General features: G+C 41.0%; 1 protein-coding gene across 1 annotated transcript in view; it reads right to left on the reverse strand.

Annotated features, from left to right (window-relative positions):
• Positions 1-22676, reverse strand: part of TRIM67 (tripartite motif containing 67) — a gene marked incomplete at both ends in the record, with an annotated part of 33105 nt that extends 10429 nt beyond the window's left edge. Inside the window, 5 exons of the mRNA XM_083359216.1 lie at positions 1339-1498; positions 1905-2015; positions 2493-2615; positions 4089-4184; positions 21735-22676. Coding sequence (XP_083215342.1) covers positions 1339-1498; positions 1905-2015; positions 2493-2615; positions 4089-4184; positions 21735-22676 — 1432 coding nt within the window. The remainder of the gene's footprint in view (positions 1-1338; positions 1499-1904; positions 2016-2492; positions 2616-4088; positions 4185-21734) is intronic.
• Between the last annotated feature and the right edge of the window lie 2261 nt (positions 22677-24937).

A 24937-nucleotide genomic window follows, 5' to 3' on the forward strand; every position in this document is an offset into this window, starting at 1 on the left:
GCTGTGCACTAAATTTTAATGAATTTTCCTTTTTCCTGTATCAGGGTCCCTGTGCTAGCTATTAAATTTTAAAAAGGAAAAGGAAAAAAAGAGCAGTAAGTAATACATTTAACATCATTTTTGGTAAATCATTTTTTACATTGCAAGCACATTAATTTCCCAGGGTTCTGACTGTTGTAAAATGAATTGCTGTTCCATATGATCTGTATCAAATAGTAATGTTAAAATAGGAGTAATGATGCTTCTTAGATAATAAGAGTTGTTCTTTAGCACACATGCAAATGGCTTTGCTTCAATTTTGTCCTGACATATAATTTTGTTTAAAGCTGAATCTACTATATGTTATTAGCACACTTTACTTCCTACTTTTCCCATTCACCTACATTTTCTCAGTGCCAAAGTAATTTTAGTCTGTCTCTTTATCATATACCTCTTCCTTTGATAATGTTCTTGGAATCTTCTACAAAGCTCTGCACAGCTCTGCAATTAACCTGATGTATATTTTAATTGCACAGTTGTCCATAGCTGTACAGAGCAGAAAGCATATATTGAAAACATTAAGCATATTTTTTTCAGATTACTGACATTTTAAGAGCCAGGGCTGGGAAGGCTGGGAATTGAGGAAATGTGCTGGTTTCCTACTGTTTTCCCAGCTGCAACTAGACCCACAAAAGTAAAAATGGGCAGAAAAACTGCCAATCCACTTCTGATGGTTAAAGTTATTCTCACTTTGATCCAACGGGAGCTTATCAACTGTCCATTCAGAAAACTACTATATAAGTGAAGTACAAAAGACAGAAAAACAACACAGTTCAGAAAATGGACTCTGATAAGTAGCAAGTCTGATAAGTCTACATCCATCAAATCCAAACTGTTTGGCAAGGGAATTTGTTACCCCAAACACCTAGTATCATTGGTTTGTCTACCCCTATCATGCTGCCTAAGAACATGAGTAAACATGATGGTCTTCATGTGTAACTAGCTTGTATTTACTGCTGTATTTATATGCTTTTCTACAAAGCAAAGCTTTAGAGTTTGAGAAAATTATAACTTAGTTAGCATTTTTTATTTTTTAAAAGTATATTAGTTCCCAACTGAAGCTTTCTACCTGCAAATAGAAAGTATCAACTATTAACTAAGATATCCAGCATTGATTAAGATTGTTACTTGTACTTCTTGGAATCATGGAAATAGAAATGGAAATTATTCAACATCTAAAAAGTGACTTTCATCTGGAGAATTGAGCCCTAGCTCTTGGTCTAGAATGACTCTCCCTTTCACAACTATTCTTTGCAATCCCATACAAAAGGAAAGGAAAATCAGCCTACAAAAGCTCACCCCTACATTTCATCTGAATGAAGTCCAGCTGATGGATGGACTGCAGCAATGGTTCGCTATCCAATGTCAGATCAAATTCAGCCGATACTTTTGGTTCCAGGGCTCCTTTGACCCACTGCTCCTGAGATACTTGAACACGTTTGATTAAAGCATCTGAAATCTGAAAAAAAACACCACTTTTTGCAGACTAGACAAAGCTATTGAAGAATCAGTTCATCAACTGGAAGGCACACGATCCCAGTCACTCAAAGAATGGGCCCCCTGAGGCAGGTGAGTCAATGTTTGGAGATTTAGGTCTGAAGACATTTAAATCAAGTCTCAAATATTTTCATCTAGCTTTTGAAGGTGGGATGCATGATGAACACTAATAGGTCAATAAACTAATCAGTTTCAAATGAGGCTTACAAGAATCCACCTTTCTCCATGTTTCCACCTTTCTCACTGAATTGGATAGAATAAGCTACATAAAAATATATATGAGGCTGGTATGACAGCATTTATCACTGCCAAATTAGAATCCTTCATAAGAGATTGGTCATTTATCCCTAAGACAAATGATAACTTACCTGTAAGAAACCAGAAGGATCGTTTTCTTTGATTACTTCTAGACAATATTCCATAAGTCCTGTTGACTGTCGCAGTTTTAGAGTGCAGTGGTTTATCTGGTCCCATACAACCTAGGGAGGGAAAATGCCCGTTGATCTCTCCAGCGTTCACTGAATTGAAGAAATATTTTTGGAAACACTACGGTACCAGAAGGGAGAAGAATTTGATGGAATAATATTTGCTTAGACAAACATATTGATATCATCTTTTTCGATAGCTCCAACTATAAGCTCTGCATAGGTCCTGATATTAGGGAGGTCAAATGGCATAATAAGGCAAGTTCAATTTGCAGGGAAAGATTTTAAAAAGCTTCAGGATCCATTTATATTTATGGCTGAATTATCTGAATCACAGAGGTGTGTGACTTGTGGCTTCACAGATTAGATATGGCAAATTAGGGCCTAGGACTACAAAGGATTTTTTGTAAGCTCTTTTCTCATAAGATTCAGTATTGATGCTGGAAGCTTTAGAGCTATGCATTCAAGAACATGGATTTTAAAAATGATCAGGCTCCTTTATCCAGCAGATATGAATAAAGTTTTCATCACCTTTAGCTTGTGCTCCCGCTCTTTGGTAACTTTTGTGAGCAGTTTGGCCTTCTGGCGAGTCAAAGCATCAACTAAAGCATCACACTGAGCAACCAGACAAGCTTCATAGTCCAAGCCATTTTCCTAAAAAAAGAAGTAGGACACCATTTACCTTTATAATCATATTCTGAGAACACCAAAACTACTGTGGGTAACTAACAGTTATTTTTCTGCTCTTTTCTAAACACTTTGGAATCATACAGGTTTTTCTTAATAACTAGCTAGTGCCCTGAAAACATATAGTTAATGCTATAAAATGTCCACAAGTATATTACTAAGGATGATTCTGACAGAAGATAAAAATATCCTTTCCTAACTTGGCACCATTAAATGTTTGTATAAACTCTTGCGTGTTATTAATCAGAATCCTTCCTTCCTTCCTTCCTTCCTTCCTTCCTTCCTTCCTTCCTTCCTTCCTTCCTTCCTTCCTTCCTTCCTCACATTTGAGCAGCCCATCTTCCTCATTTTCCTGTGCAAATCCTGTTCCTGATATGCTAACATTGAGAAACTCAGTTATGGGAATCACATCCATGATAATTCACAGATCCTGTTCATTTCAATGGAATCCATATAGGATATTGTGGATTTTTGGTACATGGGTTCCGGACTAGTAAGGTAGTGTAGGCTTTGAGTGGAAAACACCATAAAGATACAGGTTTCACAATCGTGTTCAATTAGATACATATCAACATATTCTCACGCCATGCTATCATTCATACATATTCATACATATTCATTCATACGGATTACCTACGGGAGCACCTACTGCCGGCGTCAACTTCCCTCCATCCTCTACGCTCCCACAGAGAGGGCCTCCTCAGGGTACCACCGGTCAGAGAATGTCGACTGGTGACCCCCAGGGGGAGAGCATTCTCGGTGGGCGCGCCAGTCCTTTGGAACCGCTTACCGGCTGAACTACGGATGGCCCCTGACCTTCGCTCCTTCCGGCGTGATCTAAAAACTTATCTATTCGAACAAGCCGGCCTGGTCTGATGGGTTTGGGGTTTTAACATTGTTTTTAACTAACTTACTACATTGGACACAATCATTTAATTTTAAATCTTGTATCCTGTATTCTTATTTTTATTGCCCTGTACACCGCCCTGAGTCCTTCGGGAGAAGGGCGGTATATAAATCAAATAAATAAATAATAAAAAATAAAAAAAATATTCATTTCTCTCTCTCTAAGATAGAAGCTGACATAGGTACACTTGACACCCATGTCTTGCATATCTGTACCTTCTCCCTGAAAGTAAGGAGGAAGCAAATTGCCAAATAGAAGAGAAATAATGACGATTTTCCTTCCCAGCAAATTAATCTGAAGACCACTGTGGGAAACCAATGGGTTGAGGAATGGAGTTGAAGGTAAATTTCCCATTATGATCTGTGATTCCAAGTGTTGGGTTGGGTTGTACTAAACTATGGCTTTTATTGACTTGGTTTAGCTAATTAACCACTGCAATTACACAAAAAATGCCCAGTAGACTTGCTGTTGTACAGTTTTATTATGGCCATTCAAAACAATGTATAACAAAGCTCAAATTCTGTATTCATTACCTGTATCTGCTGTAAAATATTTTTCAGTTGCACCAAAAATTCTTTTGCTTCCTTTGCTTTGTCTGAAATGCCATTCAAAGCCTGGGACAGTTGTGCCTGGAAGAAATAAAAAATTAAATTATCCACCACAATTCATACCTGCTTGCCTGCCTTTCTATTTCAAGCCCTGGCAATTGTACATAAAAAGATTGAGATTTTACTTAAGAGGTGGGTGGGGGATGAAGATTGGGTGTTCAACTAGGATCATGGAGACCCAGATTCAAGTCCACCTTCAACCATGGAAGCTCAGTGGATTACTTCAGCTACTTGTTCTCTCTGCCCAATACATTTCATCGGCTTCTTGTGGGATAAAATGACAGAAAGTAAAACTATGCATGTCCCCTTAAGCTTCTGGAGAAAAGGTAGGAAATCAAATAAATTAATAAAAAGCAGAATCACCGTTATGTTTTTCTTGGCATGCTACTTTACAAAACCTATAGGCCATTCCACTTTGCTGACTCTGTATGGTATACATGGGCCCAATACATAATGGGAATAAAATAGAATTTTTTATTGGCCAAGGAATTCGTATCTAGTACATAAGCTCTCTCTCTGTCTCTCTCTGTCTCTTTCTCTCTCTCTCTCTCTCCCTCTCTCTCTGTATGTGTACAAAATGTATAAATACATTTTACAAGCAACAACCAGAAAATATTTTTCCCAGTATAACCAGTGAGTCAATCTCTGTATTCCATGATCCTGAATCTTGTACTATTACATGAAGATGTTTGAAACTCCTTACTTGTTCAGTGTTCTGCCCTTCTATTACCCATTGTAGCTTTCCTACATTTTTAGCAAATATCATCATGTTAGTCGCATGAAAAATTATTCCAAACCAATACTACCTATAATACTACACCAAACTTTTGAGTGCAGATTGAGGCCAGTTGGAGTCCTTAAAATAATACCTGCATCATCAGCATATAGCAGAAGAGAGACATTCATAGTTGCTAATTCAGGGGGATGAACATTTAAATGAGATTTATTGTACACAACAACTACATTAGAAAATGAATTTTCGAGTTACATCTTACTCTAATTCTAGAATTATCATACAATTTCTGAATAATAGCAACTGCTGATCAGTATGAGAATCCCCATTTTTCCCATACAGGGGGGCTCAAAATTAAGCCAAATGCTCATTTAAAGACCATATAATGAAAAATACATCTTCAATGTATTTTCCAAATGACATAAAACTAGAATATAATTTAATGTGGAATGGACAGATCTGAAGCCCACCTGTTCATGGCCTAGGATTGTTTTCATTCACTAGCCATTCTTGTAATTTCCATTCTAAATGCCAAATATAAATCTTACTGAAAATGCTAAGGAAACTAATAAGCCAATAGCTGACAGGATCACCCCTTTCCCCTTTTCTGAAAATTGGGACACTTAATTCCACTTCCCAATACTAGAGTATGTATTGCTAGATTGGTTTATATATGTGAGGCTAAGTCAGGAACCCGCCAATCAACATTACATTGCAACATTTCAGCTAAGATATAATCATAGCCAGAAGCCTCACCTAACATTAGAATGTTAATAAGCTTCCTTACATCAAACTCTGAGACTAGCAGCCAATCAGGGAAGGTTTTATTATATTGCTGTAAATGCATAGGTTCTTCTTCCTGAGACTCATAGATAAGTTTGAAGGAAACTTCCCAAACAACCATTGGGGACTAGCCTGCTGAATGAAATGAATTATTATTAGCCACCCAGATACAATTTGCCAAACTAAAGACGGGATTTTATCTGTAAAGAACAAAGGTTGCAATGGTTTCATTCAAGCTTCTCTCTTTTGACTGATTTGTATTTTTTTTTAAATTTTAATAATTTAGAAATGAATATTAGTGCAGAGACTTTGATATACAATTTATGCTAAATTTCTTCTGATAAGCACACACTTCTGTCAAAGTATCCCTTGTATCAAGACATTGTTTACCTTGCTTTGTTACCTTGCTTCATCTGCAGAGTTTCTGGAGGCTCTGACTGAGTACATTGGAGTAACTAGGACCTATTCTGGCATTTAGCATGATTGTCTGATTCTCCTTTATCTCAGGGGTATTTAGAAGTTTTAGGGTTGGAAGGGAGTATCCTAATTTTCACCTCATAGCATCTTTATCTGGGCCTCTACAGATAGATGGGGCTGGGAGAGAAATGTCATATCTGGCTAAGGAACAGCAAAAAAAAAGCATCATTCTCTTCCCTACCAATTCTCTCAAATAATTGCAAAGCACAACAGATTTTATATATTGCCTTTGGATGGTGTTGGAATACTGTAAGGAGGAAAATTTTACTTTCATGCCAGTGCAGCTAATGATGCTTTCAGTTGTCTCCATGGGTTAGGAAGAGATTAAGGCAATGCTGGGGGAACAAGGCAGAATGCTGGTGAGTTTGGGGGCATGATTATCCCATGGTTAAATTAAGGGTTGTCAAGACCAGACAAACACGTACACACTATGCTCTTTTAAATAGGCAGGCTGTCTCTTACCATAGAAGCATCCACGAATCTTGGCAAACAACCAAAGTAAATATTTAGCTATACTTTTGAAAATTATCACCAATATTCCCTGCAGCCTACAAACTTTTTCACAATATACCGAAAGATTTCCTTTGGAACTAAGTGGGGATATTGTAAATGTCACTGAGGTTCCCCACACCTGCATTCAAGCAATGACTGTAGCAGGGCTAGATTATTTTTCAGAGAATTTTCTTATCCACTTATGCCTAAGCCTATCAATAAAGCAACCTATGCAACAGTAGGTCTTCTATTGATTCCTTGAATAAGCACCAATTCTACTATTCCTTCTCAGATAAGGGTTCATTTGTTATCCTGGGGCAAACAGCTGCAACAGAGTATTATTGATTTCTCTCTGATCTTGTTGCTGACTGCAATTGACAGGTTTTGGGACTATTGAGGCCGGCTTTCCAAACTATTTCAGAAAAGCCAAATAATGACACTGTCATTTCTACAGTAACTACTTTACAAGATAAGACCTACAACCAGCTCTCAGAAGCCACCTAGAGGTCTCTTCAAAGAGAAGCATGAGCAAATGGCCGTCCCTATCTATGGGCTGCGGTTACTAATTAAAATAATAAAAAGCTGTTGGGATACTAACCAATTTGGCCTGCTACATTATTATGTATATCAAATTTTAACTCCATCTTCATTATTTGCCGTTCTTGAACCTATGTATCCATCTAGGAAGTATATAGTATTCAAAGAGGTAGATATCTTTTGACAGAACAAAGAGCTTGCCAAGCTTTTTGTTAAGCACAATACATTGTTAAATGTGCAAGTCACAGTAAACAGCATGACTGAAGTTGATTGTATTAACGGTTGCCTTTGTACTGTATGTACTATAGGCCCCCTGCTATTCTGCTGTTGTCACGATTGGGGGTACTAGGTGTTACAGAAAGAGAAGCTGCCTTTTTGTTTTTCTGTGGGAATGGAGGGTATACATACCTCAATTATTTCAGTTCTAGTAATTTCATTGTTTTTAAAATACAGCAAAAATAAAATTTTAAGGATGCAAACAGAAGATAGATCTCTGCCTACAGCTACTGTTTGGGACTTAACGGTAGTACTCTAATTCTCAAGGGTTTAGTTATATCAAGTCACATTTCAGGAAAACAGATCCTTTGCCATGGTCACCCAAGAGAAATGGCTTCAGCGTCACCAGATTCAATGTACCGTGTTGGTCAACATTTAGCAATTTAAAAAAACAGTTGGGTTACTTTTGAGCTCTTCAGCAGTTCAAATACAGAACTATAATTGTTTATGTAGGTCATCTCAGAAGATAGGGTCTTCATGGGATGCAACACTTATCCAGCCAACATTTTATACCTAGCATCCCCACTTTGTATAGAGACATTTCTTTGTGGCTCTAAGTTGTCTCTTAAAAAGCAAAGTAAATCAGGGAAATTGGGCAGTTACCAACCTCTGGTCTTTTAAATCAATTAAAGAAAGCATACTGGTTTGCATTATTGTAATTGTAATATATCAACATGGAGATAGATGCTCAAATTAATGTTCCAGTCCAAACTATCTAAAAGGCAGCAGTTGAAGTAGGCTGCTCAAAGATCTTGTCTAAGAGATAGGGGCAAAATCACCTAGCTTCTGAGAAAACCCAGGTGCATTATTTTATTACTTTGAATAAATTTCAGTCAACAATTTTAATTACTTCCTGCATCCTCAATTTGCATCTCCTTTTAATCTTTGTACTGCTTTCATTAAACTTTCTGAGGGCTAAACTTTACTTGGCTCAACTAAGAATATCTGTTTGCATCCTGCTATGAAACATCTCCCCTCTTGTTTATCATCACATCTTCTGATTGGGCTTTCTGCAAATTAAGCATTCACTGTGTGAGGAAGAAGCTTTCTTTTTTATCTGCTATGAGTCTAGAGTACTGCTAAGCATTTTCAACAGGAATTATATTATTATAATATATGTAGATAGTAAGGATGAGAAAAAAATACTTCATCCATCCTCCTGTATTTGATATTGTTAAGATATTTAATTTAATAGCTGGAAGAGTAAAGTGTATAATGGGCCAGAACATACAGTTGTAGTTGATTGGTCGGAGAGAGCTGTCTCCTGCATGAGGCAATCTACGTTATGATTGGTTGCTGTGGATGTAAATGGGGAGTTCCCTTTTTCCCCACCATTTTTTTCAGTGTGCTCTGTTTGCTCTGTGATTTACCTCATGATGCAGTGATGTGCCAGACTATTTGTTTTCTGTAAATATACATATAAAATATATTTATTTATATAGGACTACAAGTTCATGTCAGCATCTCTGACTTCATTTGGACACCAGCTGTACAATTCCCTGACAGATATGCTGACTGGATAATTCTGGGAGTCCAAGTGCACATGTCTGAAAGTTGCCAGTTCCAGATAAACTGCTGTAGAGTATCTTTTCTGAACCTGGAGCCTCCCCTGATATTTGATTATTGAAATCTAGGAAAAAGGAGGGCCATCAATCTGAAGAGCACCTACTGTTGTTATAAAACAGGCTGTTTTATAGTCCGATAGATTATATATGGAAAATCCGAAGCAAGAGCACCACTACCACATTACGCAAAGCTGCTTCCTGCTTTGAAGTAAAGTTTTATTGTGGGGGAAAAAAAACCCCAATCATTGGGTTATTAAATAAATGGAAACTTTCATTTCTATTAGAACATCATCACAAGGCTAATCAAATGGGTAACACTTTGTTGTATAGCTCCATTGGAACTCAATGACTGTCATTCTGTCTGTCTGGTATTGACATTCCTTCAGCAACCACCTGTATTGCTGAACAGGCATCTGCTTTTATATTCAGGTTGTAAGTACAGAATTCTGAGTCTGCTTGCCTTTTCAGAAAAGGATGGAAACATCTGGTTCTTGAACATTTATCTTCTGTAGTTTTTATGACCAGTCAGAGATCTCTTGCAAAAAGCACATGAACATCAAAATGGAAGCCATCCTTGCCATTGTCTAAAGACATTGATCTGGCAGAACAGCCAATAATCTCCTAATCCCAAACCATACATTTTCAGTCTACATTTTCATACCAAAATGTACTGAATTGCACAACAATTTAGACCAAGGTCCCCATGGAAAAGGTCTATGATACAATAATTTAATAAAGTGGAATAGTCAAATAATTTTCTTTACCTAGACGACAGACGTCTTGATTATTTCTACATAGCTGTATTACATCATCAGTAGATGACACATTTGCTAATTCAGTGGCTTTAAATTATTCATAATGTAATTTAAGTTCAAGAAGTACTTTACATATTTATGGGCAGAAAGAGAATCCATTTGGAAAAGAATTGCTGCTAGCATATACTTACAGTAGATAAATATTTGCTATTACCTCCTACCAAAGGCCCATGTATCCATAAGTGTTGATGAAAAGTGCCACCCAAATCAACACATGGCACTTTCCAGTTAAGGCCCAGACACTACAGTCAACTTGGAGAGGCTGTCAATGATGGAGAACAGCACCATGCATTTAAATTGCTCCAGGCTTTTCACACATGACTTTAATATGCAGATTATTTGAAACATAGCATTTGGTGAGGGTGCCTTTGCCTCCTTGATAACATAGTAACCCTATTCCAAGTATATTGTACACGGATAATTAATACTTGCAGAAACACAAGATAATCACTATTATCACAAAATTAGTTAATTTATGTCTATTTTTCTCACAGGCAAAAAAAGGACAAATCTACATTTTATACTGATTTTGGATGAGTTCATACAGTGTGGTAAATTAAAATAAAATTAGATTTGATTGTTAGTGGTGGAAATCCAACCGTATTAAGCTGCAGTATATTTGCTTGGGCAAAGCACTGTAAAATTCAGTTTAACTATTCTATTATTGTTTATAATTGATGTAACTTTATTAAACTTCAGTTGCAGACAATTGCAAACAGTTTGCAATTCAGAATAGCATCGTAAAAATCAACAGATTAAAACAGTACAATAGGACCTTCTAGAATAACTAGGTTTTCTCAAGCTTCCAAAATACTACAAGGGAAGGACTCTTCTTTCCTTCAGAGGAAAATTATTTCATAAGATGGGAGCTCCAAAAGAGAAAATCTGTTCCCTTTTAACCTTCATGTTCTCTCTCTTTGGATGTCCCTCTACAGGGGATTCCGAGGAGGCACACTCTGTTCACAACTCTTAGATACAGAGATTCTTCTTGGAACACCTGTCCCCAGAGATACTCATAACTCAAGTCATGTAAAGCTTTTTAGATAATTACATGCACCTCCAATTGCAATGGGAAACAGCAACCAAGGAAGCTCAATAGCAGCATATTATAATGTGACAGCTCTGTTATCATACATGCAGTCAGATTTTGTACTACCTGAAGTCTTTAAGTGATGTTTAAGGGCAACCCAATGAGGAAGGAGTCACAAGTTAATCAAGGGGTGTTAAAGTTGTGACTTACTATCTCCAGTGCATCCCCCTCTGGAAGAGGTTACAGTTGGGCAAAAATGTTCCTGTACATGACCTCAACTTGCTCCATAAAAAAGAATTGTGAGTCCAGGAGGACCTGAAAGTTGTTAGCCTGCTCTTTTCAAAAAAGCACAATCCTATCTAGATTTCAGGACGCGGTGGCTCAGTGGGTTAGGATGCTGAGCTTGTCGATCAGAAGGTCGGCAGTTTGGCAGGTCGAATCCCGAGTGCCGCGTAACAGAGTGAGCGCCTGTTACTCGTCCCAGCTTCTGCCAACCTAGCAGTTCAAAAGCATGTAAAAATGCGCTGGCTCTTCAGTTTTGAAACAGAGATGAGTGCCGGCCCCTAGAGTTGGAAACGACTAGCACACATGTGCAGGGGAACCTTTACCTTTATCTAGATTTCAAAATAATAATAGTAATAGTAATAGTAATAGTAATAGTAATAATAATAATAATAATAATAATAATAATAATAATAATAATAATAATAATAAGAAGAAGAAGAAGAAGAAGAAGAAGAAGAAGAAGAAGAAGTAGTTGTTGGAAGGGACCTTGGAGGTCATGAAGTCCAACCCCCTGCTAAGGCAGGAAACCCTATACCATTTCAGACAAATGGCTGTCCAGTCTCTTCTTAAAAACTTCCAGTGTTGGAGCATTCACCACTTCTGGAGGCAGGTTGTTCCACTGGTTAGTTGTTCTAACTGTCAGGAAGTTTCTCCTTAGTTCTAGGTTGCTTCTCTCCTTGACTAATTTCCATCCATTGCTTCTTGTCCTGCTTTCAGGTGCTTTGGAAAATAGCTTGGCTCCCTCTTCTTTGTGGCGATCCCTGAGATATTGGATCACTGCTATCATGTCACCCCTCACCCTTCTCTTCATTAAACTACACATACCCAATTCCAGCAACCGTTCCCTATATGTTTTAGCCTCCAGCCCCCTAATCATCTTTGTTGCTCTTCTCTGTACTCTTTCTAGAGTCTCAACATCTTTTTTACATTGTGGTAACCAAAACTGGATGCAGTATTCCAGGTGTGGCCTTACCAAGGCATTGTAAAGTGGTATTAGTACTTCACATGATCTTGATTCTATTCCTCTGTTAATGCAGCCTAGCACTGTGTTGGCTTTTTTTGGCAGCTGCAGCACACTGCTGGCTCATATTTAAGTGATTGTCCACTAGGACTCCGAGATCCCTCTCACAGTTACTACTATCGAGCAAGATACCACCTATACTGTACCTGTGCATTTGATTTTTCCTGCCTAAATGCAGAACCTTACTTTTTTCACAATTGAATTTCATTTTGTCAGATAGTGCCCAGTGTTCAAGTCTGTCCAGATCCTCCTGTATCTTAAGCCTATCTTCTGGAGTATTGGCTATTCCTGCCAGCTTGGTGTCATCTGCAAATTTGATGAGTTAGTAGAATTCTGAACTCTTTTAGTTTCTGAATTAGCAGCCATTCTGTCTGACTAAAGTTGACTCTGAACCCTTTTCTTCCCATTCAGATCCTGGTAGACTGGATTAGGACTTCCACTGCATTTGCTATATGGTTGGTGCTGCACACTGATGATACATCAGCCCAATAAATGGCTTTACACAGTGATTTGTGTAAAGATTAAATTAAATGCAGGAGACAAACAAGCCCCGAGGCACCTCACATGGGAGCATCCAATAGTTGTCTGCTCCTTCCTCAGGATCACCAACTGGAAACCTCTGTTCAGGAAGGAGTAGACTCCAATGCCAAAAGCCTCCTTCCAATTCTCGACCCTTATAAGCATCCCAAGAAGGATAGTGTGACAAACAATATTGAAAGATAGAGAGCAGTGGGAATGGTCTTGAAAGACAGGGGGAAGAGCTGCTACAAGATAAGAGTCAGATAATAGGGGCTTGCAAATAATGTGAAGAAAGGGCTCAGACAAGCCCCTCCCTAGTTGATGAAAAGATACAGTGAAGGAGGGGAAAGAACATTCAGACTTGTACCAATAGATTCTGTTACTACAGATGTTACAGTGAGAATGGTTCTGACCTATATAGCATCCGTTTTTTAGTCTGATCTACCTTGCTGGGTTGGGTGGGAAGTCAGCCCCCCCCCGAGAAGGAAATATTAAAAGGGCAGAATATATTTCCTTAAAGGATTTTAAAAGCAGAAACCAACCCTGCCCCCAAGTCTCTCTGTCTTAAGCAGAAACCAAGTCTGCAGAAATGCAGGTAATCTTGTCAGAAGGACTGGAGTTAGGAGGCTGAGATTAGGAAGAAAGATCTCTAGAGTCAACACTAAAAGTCTAAGAGTCATCAGCCACAACCCCAGGGAAGCAGGATATAACCCTTGCACCATAATAGGATTAACTCACCACCATTAAGAATACCAGAAAGGCACACCGAGACTCAGGTCAGAAAATGTGACACAGGAAATAAGGTAAAAGGTAAAGGTTCCCCCGCACATGCGTGCTAGTCGTTTCCAACTCTAGGGGCCGGTGCTCATCTCCGTTTCAAAGCCGAAGAGCCAGCGCTTGTCCAAGGACTTCTCTGTGGTCATGTGGCTGGCATGACTAGTCACCAAAGGCACACGGAACACTGTTACCTTCCCATTGTAGTGGTCCCTATTTTTCTACTTGCATTTTTATGTGCTTTCGAACCGCTAGGTTGGCAGAAGCTGGGACAACTAACAGACAAAGCCTCAAACAGGAAATCACTCCAAACAAAAGGCTCCAGAGGGTATAAAAAGCCACTCCCTACATGTGTTCACTCTCTTTTCTTCCAGACCCATCTTTCTGTCTGGCTCTCCTCTTCAATAAACTGCAGCCTTCTTTCTAAAGCAGTCATCATATTTTTTTATTCCCTGCTTGGATGCATCATTATGAAGACTTTTCCTTCAACAGTTGTGATGGAATGTCTAATAGATGCTAGGAATACAGAGGAAAGAGCAGGACCATCACAGGAAAAAAAAATCCTTGATCAGGGGAGAATCATGAGAAAAAGAGTCAGAGTAACTCGACAATTATGATCTGGAGAACTGCTTTGGCAGGTTTTCAAAATTCTGTTACTAGCAATTCCATTCATTCGAGCTGAGTTTCTGAGTTGCCAGCCTTGAAGGAATTAACGCAAGCAGACAAGCACCTCTTTCAAAATCATCTCACTTCTACTTCCCATAAGGAGGTATTGATTATTGCTTATCTCTTTGTCACCTCCCAAAGTATTAAGGATAACATAGGTAGGGCAAAGATCTAGTCAAGAGGAAACAGACCTGACATTACAGAAGATCCTGTCCACTTTCTCAAAATCCACAAGCTCAAAAAACACCCAGATAAAACTGCAAGCTTTGAATGTACCAGGTGAATTCAGTCCTTACATTTAATTATATCATTAAAAGGAAGGGATAATTTGAAATGCTGCTTCCATTGAAGCACTTTGTGATAAATTGCTTTTAACAACCATTACTTCAAATGCAATTTAAACTATATATTTTTTCAAATGCTACTTACTCTATAAACCTTTAAATATTTGATCAACAGATCACCCTATTTAAAACATTAATACTGTGTCTTAGCTTTGTATGTATATACTAATCCACTTCCAATTCCAATTTGCCATCATAATATTCCAGGGCAGTAACTATTTATAGGGATAAATAATATAATTAATGACTAGGCATTTGATCTCCAACCAAATGAAATTTAAGGAAGGAAGGAAGGAAGGAAGGAAGGAAGGAAGGAAGGAAGGAAGGAAGGAAGGAAGGAAGGAAGGAGGGAGGGAGGGACCTTTCTCATCTCTTACAATATAGGAAGCCAGAATGGCCAATGATCAAATCTAATAGATGTCTTCCACAGACACCAGTCACCCATTCCTATAACATGATAATAATAATGTTGTACTTTGAAGCATTAAGAGTATTCCATGTTCATTTCCTCAGTAATCTTTACAATAACCCTGTAAATAGGTCAAGGTTATTATCTTTGCATTATGGAAGGAGAGGGCAAGTTAGACTGGTAAATAGTAGGCTATTTATAGTTGGTGAGTCCATGACAGATGGGAGTTGAAGCAAGGGTTTTCTGATTTATAGGATGAGCATTTCATCCCAAAACCTTTTCATCCCATATTAATCATTGTGGTATGTTAAAATGAAATGATTTATTTATTTTTCATTAGTTAAGGAACAAAAATAAATACTTTCCACCGTTAATTCCTGGGATCATACTACAGAGCGTACTGATGAAATTCTACTTCAGTAATGCTTTGCTCACATTATTCTGCATAAAAAACACTATTGTATCACAAAATGAATATATTTTTATTAGAATAAATTATGCAAGCCCAGAGCTGTACCCCACGTCTGTAGCTTCATAAAAAAACATTTGTCTTGCAATGCATGACCTCCTCATGAGGCTGGAAAAGGCATCTGAAATTCTAGTGAGCTGCCAACAGCCATAAAAACAGTGCTGGGTTAATTAGATGCCTGACTTGTTTTGCTATAAAGCTGCATTTTGTTTTCCACTCACTGTTGGGACTGTTGGTGGAGATAACATATATTTGTCTTTGAATTCTTCCAAACCACCAGATTTTCCATCTCTCCCCCTCTTTCAATACCATTAGAAATAAACCTGAGATTGACCAGGGCGGTACTGATTGATTTGCATATTTATTCAAGTAATCAAATTGCTATTAACACAGTAATGCTTTATGTTTGCAAGCCTGGAGCTTGCAGGGAACTGTCAGCCAATCAATGCGTGCCCTTTAGGGCCAATAGTTGTGCCCAAAGAACAGCCAGCCAATCAGTGCTCACTTGCTATCCTTTTCAGCTTGACAATAACTGAGTAATTTGGCTTACTCCTCTTAGGTTTCCCTGGCTTTGTGCCTAAAAAGAAATGGTCTCTTGTCCTCTTCCCAAACGGAAAACAAAATATATTACTAGCTTTCCCCCAGCTTATGAATTATGTGCATGTATTGGCGAATGTTATGTCCCTTCTTTTGCAATAAAATCTCAAAGGCAATTGGAGGAGATTCTGTGCGACGGGAAGGGGAGAGTGACAAACAAATGCATGGCTTTGCAACTTCAAAGCCTTCCCACTGGTATGGCTTCAACTCTCCACTGACTCACAAAACCCAAATGTTGGCATCTTGGCAATTCTGACTGGGGCTCCTTTTTCTAACGTTTACAGCAGTGCTCTTGGAGCTGGCCGATTAAACTGAACAAAAGGTTCCCAGCCATCCCCCAATGATACACTTCCATTCTGAAGCAGCATTCCCAAAGACTTTGAGATGGCGTTATCCTTGAGATGGCCTGACACCATGCTCCAGGCACAGGGGTAGGTCACAATGTCTCAGGGTCATTTCTCCTACAGCAAAGTCCTGACTATGTGATGGAAGGTGCATCCGCAAGAGCAGAGGGGGAGACTGTTGGCAATACAGATCTTTCCCATAAAGAGGCCCAGAATAAGAGACTGTACAATCCTGAACTGGAGGGGGAAGAGAGGAAGAGGATCAGGATAGCCACACTCCAAAATCTCTCAGGGTGTATCTAGTAGGTAAGAAGGATATAGCTTTAATTTGGCAAGTTTCTATCCATTAGGTGTAAGCAAATAATCGATTGAACTCAACTGGATCTTGCTGCCTCATCTCTGGGCTTGGGCCTGACAGGACATGATGTCATGTGATGCACTAGGGCTGTGATGGTGAACCTATGATATGTGTCAAAGATCACAGGCCACAATGGTTTGGGTAGCATGCCAGCAATCACCCATACCTAACAACCCTCCATGAAAGCACACCTTGTTCCCAGGTGATTTTTCGAGGTGTGGAGGTTGTGCAAGTATGTGAGATTCCCTCATGCAGCCTATGAACCCTCACACAAGATCACACTCTATTCTCATGCAGTGTTTGGAGAATCCAGTGCTCTTGCGTGACTTCCAGAGAGTTTGGAGACTGCACGAAAGCACATTCTAGCCTTACACGGCCTGCAGAGCCTCCCAAAACCGCACAAGAATGGGATGTGCAGTTTTTGGAGGCTGTAGACAAGCACCACAGAAAAGCATTCTCAAGAGCTACTTCAAGAAAGTCCGTGTGTGACCCAGATCAGCCTTGGGGAGGCCACAGGAGCCTGTAAACAGAAAGAGAACACCACCTGACGATACATGGCAGATCCTGGGGAGCTCCGGGCCACAAGGTCAATCACGCTGTTCCCCAAGGTTCACACACCTTCGGGAACCGCACAAGGCACCTTTTTTGAATAGCAGTGGTGGGGCTAGAGCTGAAGAAGGGTCAGGCCTCTACTTCAGGACTAGCCTCAATTGCCAAATGCCACTATTCAGGATGACTTAAAACAAAACAAAAATTTCGGGGGGGGGGGCAGAGCTAGAGAATTGATTTTATTTTGTTTGGGAGTGGGTGACACACCAGCAAAATCAAATTTTTGACACGCCAAGTCCAAAAAAGGTTTATCCTCACTGCAGTAGGGGGCTCATTTTGCCTTATTAAGGCGAGCCATACCTCCACCAGAAAGCCCTCTCAGAAAAACCTTTTCTGAATTTGGAAAAAAATACAAATTTCTTTTTAGCTCTCTGTGGGAAAGATAGAAAATTATTGCTAGTGTAATAGAGTGGAAGGAGAACAGGTTGCATATAGGCACACATTGAACAAGGAAACAGCTGTTGGGTTGTCTTGAGATACTGAAGAGAGAGGGGGTCCTCACTCACCACTCCAGCTCTGTTGAGAAGTCAGACTGTTTTCAATTGCATTGCAGATTTTAAAAAAGGTCCTTAAGCAAAGTTAGCACATATATAGAAAGACCATGCTAAGAACCTTTTTTTCAGACATGTTACTTTATCAATAAAAGGAGGCTCCTGCATAGTGTGTGTGTATCCGTGTGGGTATGCAGAGTCAGAGCAATCCTACTTCTAAATAAAGGAGCTGATACAATCCCCTGAGGGATTGTATAAAGTATATATTGTATAAAGTATATGTTATTTAGCAATAACAGACATTTCATTGAAGTACAAAGTGGATAATCAATAATCTTCCTTCCCAGCAAGGACAAATGGGCTTAATTGGTTTTCAAGTCAATCTCAAGATCTGCTTAAGAGTAAGGACAACGTAATTGCCCTTAATAAATAACATATGAACATTATTCTAAAGCTCCATCTATGAATAACATCTATGAATAACATACTTTTAATTCATTGTCATAGCCTAAAATCATTTGCTGCAAATGGCTCCTGAATTTTAGTATCAAATAAAAAATAAAAGAAAAACAAAAAGAAACATGACTGTAGGCAAATTGATCGTTTCAAATTGCCTTACTCAATTTATGGTTATTTGTGATTTCAGATAAGAAATCCACTTTCTATTCAAAAACACATCTTGGATGTGGGGCTGATTAGAAGTAGTCCTCAACATACAGCCATTCATTTAGCGACCATTTGAAGTTACAACGGCACTGCATTTATGAACAGTGTTCACACTTATAACGGTTGCAGCATTCCCACGGTCTTGGGAACTTGGCAGCTGCCATGTGTTTATTACAGTTGCATTAGCCCGGGATTATGTGATCACCATTTGTAATCTTCCCGGCTGGCTTCTGACAAGCAAAGTCAATGGGACAACCCAGATTCGCTTAACGACCGTATGGTTCACTTAACAACTGCAGTGATTCGCTTAACAATTGTGGCAACAGAGGTCATGAAATGGGCCAAAATTTGCTTAACTGTCTTGCTTAGCAAAAGAAATTTGCGGCTCAGTTGTGGTTATAAGTCAAAGCCTACCTGAACAAGGAGCATATGGCTCTTTCTCCAAAGGTTTAACCATCTGTTTCATTGTAAAGGATTCTGACCTCTATGCGAAAATGAGTTATTTAAAAAACGCTGTTCTGGCATACAATTATGGGAGCCCACTTACACGACGTGTCAGAGTTTTGAGAAAAAGCCCATTCCTTGGTCTTTCTATCATCAGAGAGGTGTATTTGGAAGGAACCTGAGAACGCACCTTTTCCATTGTTGCTCCAAACTTTGAAGCTACCTGACAGATTGCTTTCCTCTTTTTTGTTTTCTGTGAGCAGGCAAACATATTTTTACTCAGATGGGAAATGGTCTGCTACAGTCAGTTTTCATTGGCTGCTGTTTCATCCTTTTTACTGATGTTTAATTTGGTTTTTGTTTATCACTTTAGCTTTATTTCTGTAAGCTGCTTTGTACAGCATTTTTGGATGCAAAATCACAAATGTTTTAATTGATTGGTTGTTTTAAACAAAATGTTTAAAAATTTCTTGGGGGGCGGTGTTTGGCTGTAAACTTCTTTCTCACAAGGCTTTGCCCAGAATGTGTCTTCTCAAAAACCTTAAGAATCACTGATAGTCACAGTGGCCTGAATCTTTGGCTCAGAAGGGAGACCTTGAACTATTCTTATGCTAGAAATTGGTGGCTCTGAAACTGCTATGTAAACTTTGCTGGGGAGAAAAGCCAAACCATCCACTTTTGTGACAGATGGCACAGGAGATGAATGAGGGCTGTTGAGGCAAGTGGAAAGATATATGCTCTTTACATGGGGCTGCCCTTGAAGAGCACCCAGAGGCTCCAACTGGTGCAGAATGCGGCCGCGCAGGTGCTTATGGGAGTATCTCAGTACTCCCATGTTACACCACTCCTGCACAAGCTGCACTGGCTTCCGGTTGTCCTCCGGGTGCGATTCAAGGTGCTGGTTATAACCTTTAAAGCCCTACATGGCTTAGGCCCGGGGTACTTGCGAGACCACTTGCTGCCATTGTCAATCTCCTATCGCCCGGTTCACTCCCACAGAGTCAGCCTCCTCAGGGTGCCGTTGGCCAGGCAATGCCGGCTGGCGACCTCCAGGGGGAGAGCCTTCTCTGTGGGCACGCCGACCCTCTGGAATGAATTGCCCCCAGAGCTGCAGACGACCCCTGACCTTCGGTCCTTCCGCCATGACCTGAAGACGTGGTTGTTCCAACAAGCGGGCCTGGACTGACTACGGTTTTAATTAGCTTTTTACTGGTTTTTAAATTTTATTTATTTATTTATTTAATTCAATTTATATACCGCCCTTTTCCCGAAGGACTCAGGGCAGTTTACAGGGCAAAATTAAAACAATACAATATAAAAATTAAAATAAAACTAAATCAATAGCCCCAAAATTTAAAATTAGAATTTAAAAACCTTAAAACCCCTCAGTCCAGGCCAGCTAACTCAAAAAGCCAGGTTTTTAGGTCCCAGCAAAACGAACGAAGGTCAGGGGCGATCCAGAGTTCCACTGGCAATTGATTCCATAGGGCAGGTGCGCCCACAGAGAACGCCCTCCCCCTGGGGATTGCCCACTGGCATTCCCTGACTGGCAGGACCCTGAGGAGGCCCTCCCTGTGGGAGCGCACAGGACGATGGGAAGTTGATGCTGGCAGCAGGTGCTCCCTGAGATAATCCGGACCCATGCCATTTAGGGCTTTATAGGTTATCACCAGCACCTTGAATCTCACACGGAGGGCAACTGGAAGCCAATGCAGCTCGCAGAGAAGAGGTGTTACACGGGAGTATCGGGAGACTCCCATCACAACTTGTGCGGCTGCATTCTGCACCAGCTGAAGCCTCCGTGTGGTCCTCAAGGGCAGCCCCATGTAGAGAGCATTGCAGTAGTCTATATAATTGTCATATAATTATTGTATTTATTGTTTAATTCTTTTGTAAATTTTATATTTTATGTTTTTAATTTTTATTGTTGTGCGCCGCCCTGAATCCTTAGGGAGAAGGGTGGCATATAAATTTAAATAAATAAATAAATAAATAAATAAATAAATAAATAAATAAATAAATAAATAAATATTGTTAGTCTCATTTTGCCAATGATACTAATCTTCAGAACTCATTAACTCACTGCTTTAAAAAGTGAATAAGATCTGTTGCTAAGAGAAGCACGAGAGAGATTGCAAAGAACTGTGTATACATTTAATCATTAAAAAACAGGTGTTTAAAAATGCCCATTTAAAGTCAGACAATTTATCCCTTACGTATGAATATCTTCACAAAGAGAGTTGTTTAAAATTCTCTGCTTTCTGTTCAGATCATGTAAATCATTCTTGTCTTAATAAAAAAGTAGCATTTTTCTAATATGAAAGTTATCAGTGCTAAACTCAGCCTGGCAGCTGCACATAATGCAAGAGTGACCCTGATTTCAATCTTCCATGAATGATATCGGATATGAACTCTGCACTTCCTCAGAGAAATTCTTTGCAGCGCTGATGACATTTATATTTTCTTCCTCTGCACAGCATTCTGACTCTTATTTGCAATAAAGATGGCCAGGAAAGTTTTAGGGGGAAACTATTCATCCTTGGGAAGTAGCCCAGAGTCACTCTAGACCAGGGGTCTTCAAAGTTGGCCCTTTTACGACTCATGGACTTCAACTCCCAGAATTCCTCAGCCAGGCATGCTGGCTGAGGAATTCTGGGAGTTGAAATCCGCGAATCGTAAAAAGGTCAACTTTGAAGACCCCTGCTCTAGACAGTGAGATGTAGGGCACGTGGATTTAATAAATAAACAATTAATAAATTACCATTAGAAGAGGGGCACCCCGTCCTCATTGAGCAGATGCTGGGGTAACACGGAGAAGCCTTCCTTGGTACGCGGAGCAGGGCAGGTGGCTGGTGGGCAAGGCTTACCTTGTGTTGTTTCCACATGGCTCCCAGGGCCTTCACGTCATGCTTGGAGTGTTTTCCTTCTTCCAGACATTGGTAACAGACGGGGGTCCGGCAGGTCACACAGTACATGCTGTAGTTCTCCAGCTCATGATCCGCGCAAGTTGGGGACTTGCGGGCAGCGGCCGGGCCTTTGCTTCCTCCGCCGCACGCCCCGCCCGCGCCGCTAGGGGCGCTCTGCTGCTGGCTGGGGGGAGGAACCAAGCGGTGCTTGGCGAAGGGCCCGCGGGACGGGTGACATTTGACCTGGCAAGCCGAGCAGTAGAGCACCTCGCACTGTTCGCACAACACCGCGGCCGCCTCCGGAGGGCTGCGGTCGCACAGTTGGCACTTGGCCGTAGCCGAGGCGGCGGCCCGGCTCTGCTGGTAGCGCTGCACGATGGCCTCCAGGAGGCGGTTGCGCTGGAAGCCGCGCAGGCCGCGAGGATCCAGGGAAGCGCTGCGATGGCATTGCGGGCAGGTGAGCGAGGAGCTGGTTCCGCTCCCGCGGGGCCCCGCCACGGCCGCCGCGGCCGACATTCCCGGCGGCGGCGGTACCAAGGGCAAAACTCGCACCCCGTTAGGAGATTTCAGGCTCGGGGTGTAGGAGCCGTAGCCGCTGTCCGTCTCGCTGTGCAAGCTCACCTTGTCGGCGTGGTCTCCGCCACCGCCGCCAGCGCTCCCACTGCTGCCGCCAGCGCCGCACTCGTAGTCCAGAGAGGCCGGCCCGCTTGTAGCTCCAGCGCCTGGCACTGCCGCTGCCGCAGGGCCCCGAGGGTGCAGCATGGCGGGCAGATGCTGCTCGGACTCCGGCGTTTGTACAGCGATGGTGCGGGCGCAGGGCAGGCAGACATTGTGCGAACAGGGCAAGATGATGGGCTCCCGGAAGAGCGAACCGCAGACGGGGCATTTCAGCTCTTCTTCCATAGTAGCTGCGGCTGCTTTGTGTCCAGACAGCTGAGTAGGGCGGATGGAAGCGATCAACACGAAGGCGGCAAGCTACGGTCAGGCTTCTCGCTCTTCTTCCCGCCACCTTTTCCACCCATATTCCACCGCGCAGCCCTTCTCTGCTTTCAATGGCGCATATGTCGTTGAAGCAGGGGTGGCGGGCCCGGGAACCTCTGTGGTCCGCTGCAGGGCCAGCGCGTGCCCATGGAGGAGCTCAGGCATTTGCTTGGGGCGGCACGATGGGTGGGGGGGCGGCACAGCAGGTGAAAGCGTGTTGCGGGCGAGAGTGGTAAAAAAAAAAAACAACCTCAGCGCTTACTGATTAGGGCGTCCATTAGGTGGCAGCAAAAAAAAGTAAGTAGAAAGCTGCATTTCTTTGCTGTCATCTAACGGTTGCCCAGATTTTTGCCGCCCCGATCTGGTTGCCATCGATTGCTCCCCCCCCCCCCCACGCCCTCCTCTTCCGCCTTTCCTCAAGAATGCTTCCAGCTACAGTTGCAAATGCTGCTGTTTCTCCCCAGGATATCTTATGTGATGCAAGGCCTAGGCACCCGAATAGGTTTGCTCCCCATTGTTTGTGGGGCCCATCTGAGAGGTTTGCCTTGGGCCCCAGAGAGCTCTACTTACGCCCCTGTCTTCTCTTCTCCCCGGAAAGATGTCGGAAAGGAATCCGATTTCAGCACTCAGAGGCGTTGGACAGCTCCTCGTGGGAAAAAGAGAGAGAGACGAGTTCAGCACCGCGGACAGCGTTTTCGGCGCGCGGTTGAAGAGGAAGGAGGCGGACGGACAGCTCCTTTAGGTTGAGTTCAACAGCGCCAATGGCCGGATCTTGCCTGCTTGGCGTTGCAGCTGCCGCGCTCCAAGCAAGAAAGAAGGGCGGGAGGGACGTTTTTTTTTCCTAGTCTCCGCAGCTGCTGCCGCAGCGGGATTGACCTTGCCTGATGGCGGCAGCCAAAGACATGGAAGACGAGTCGGCTATTGTTTATTGCAAAGGAATTTCTTTGCCCTTGGTGGACAGCGTTCGTGCAATAATCCACTTTACTTGAATTTCTATTGCACAGAGTTTTTTTTTTTAAAAAAAAGAGCGGGGGGGGGGGAGAATATCGTAAAGGGGGCGGGAGTAGGATTTTTTTTTCCAGCAAATAGATGAGCACTTGCTGTGTGACTGTGAAGGGGGAGCAAGTTTTATTTAAAGGGAGATGTCTTTATACCTTAGGTTTATGGCTTAAACCCCCCCCCCATTATTTATTGTCCAGATTGAGGATGGGGAAGGGCAGGGGGGATTTTTTTTAAAATTTGTATTAGTTTTATTATGCCCAGAGGAAAGAGTCTGCTCTAAACAAATAAACTGAAAAGGCTAGAATGTGACCCCAACATAATTATTGTTTTGGTTTTTCAGCTCTCCTGTTACACTGAAGCACCAATTCAGATCACAAAATCAAGCACTTTAACTAAAAGAATAAAAGGGAAATGTGGCTTTTTCATTATTATAGGTGGCACATAGGCTGAATGGTGATTGGATGATGGCACTTCATACACACACAATCATACATAATGTAGGAAACAGAAATGAAGCGCATCACTGGCAACCAAATCCAGCTTTGTTTCAAGAATAAATCAGAGCTGACAGCTGAATGTGTGTGAGTTGAAAATAATTATTACCAGAAATCTCTCACAGTGGTAAACCCCATCTGTTTTTCCTTTCCTCTACATATGTTTTGGAAAATAAGCTGTTCGGGCTTTCTTTTAATGCAGATTTTAAAAAGCCCTGTTTTAACTTTAGAAAGAATATAGAGGTATTGCAACCCAAATGTTAATGGCATGGAAAATAAATTAGATATGCTTCCTTAAACTCCTATCAGTAAAAGATAGTGTAGGCTTTCTTGTTTTAATTGTGTATGCATTTAAAGCAAAAGAGGAAGCAAAAGAGGAAGAAACAGTATAAAATCAGAACGAACTCTATACTGCTGTAGTAAATATAAAATATTGCTTTTATATTGCATTTGTTCTTCTGCCCTCCAGATATCATCAAGCAATATTCTATGTATGAAGCAACACTTATTTAATTGAATACTAATACATTTCATACCTGCTTCAAGACCAAAGACCTGAATGTTAAGACTTAAAGTAATCACTTTTTTTCATCCCAGAAAAGAATTGATTTCAACCCGGAATCTTAACAATTTATAGATAAATTACATTGTATGGACTTTTCAGAATGTCTTCATTTCCCTCTTTTT

This window comes from Vipera ursinii (assembly GCF_947247035.1).
Source record: "Vipera ursinii genome assembly, chromosome: 1".
Taxonomy (NCBI): domain Eukaryota; kingdom Metazoa; phylum Chordata; class Lepidosauria; order Squamata; family Viperidae; genus Vipera; species Vipera ursinii.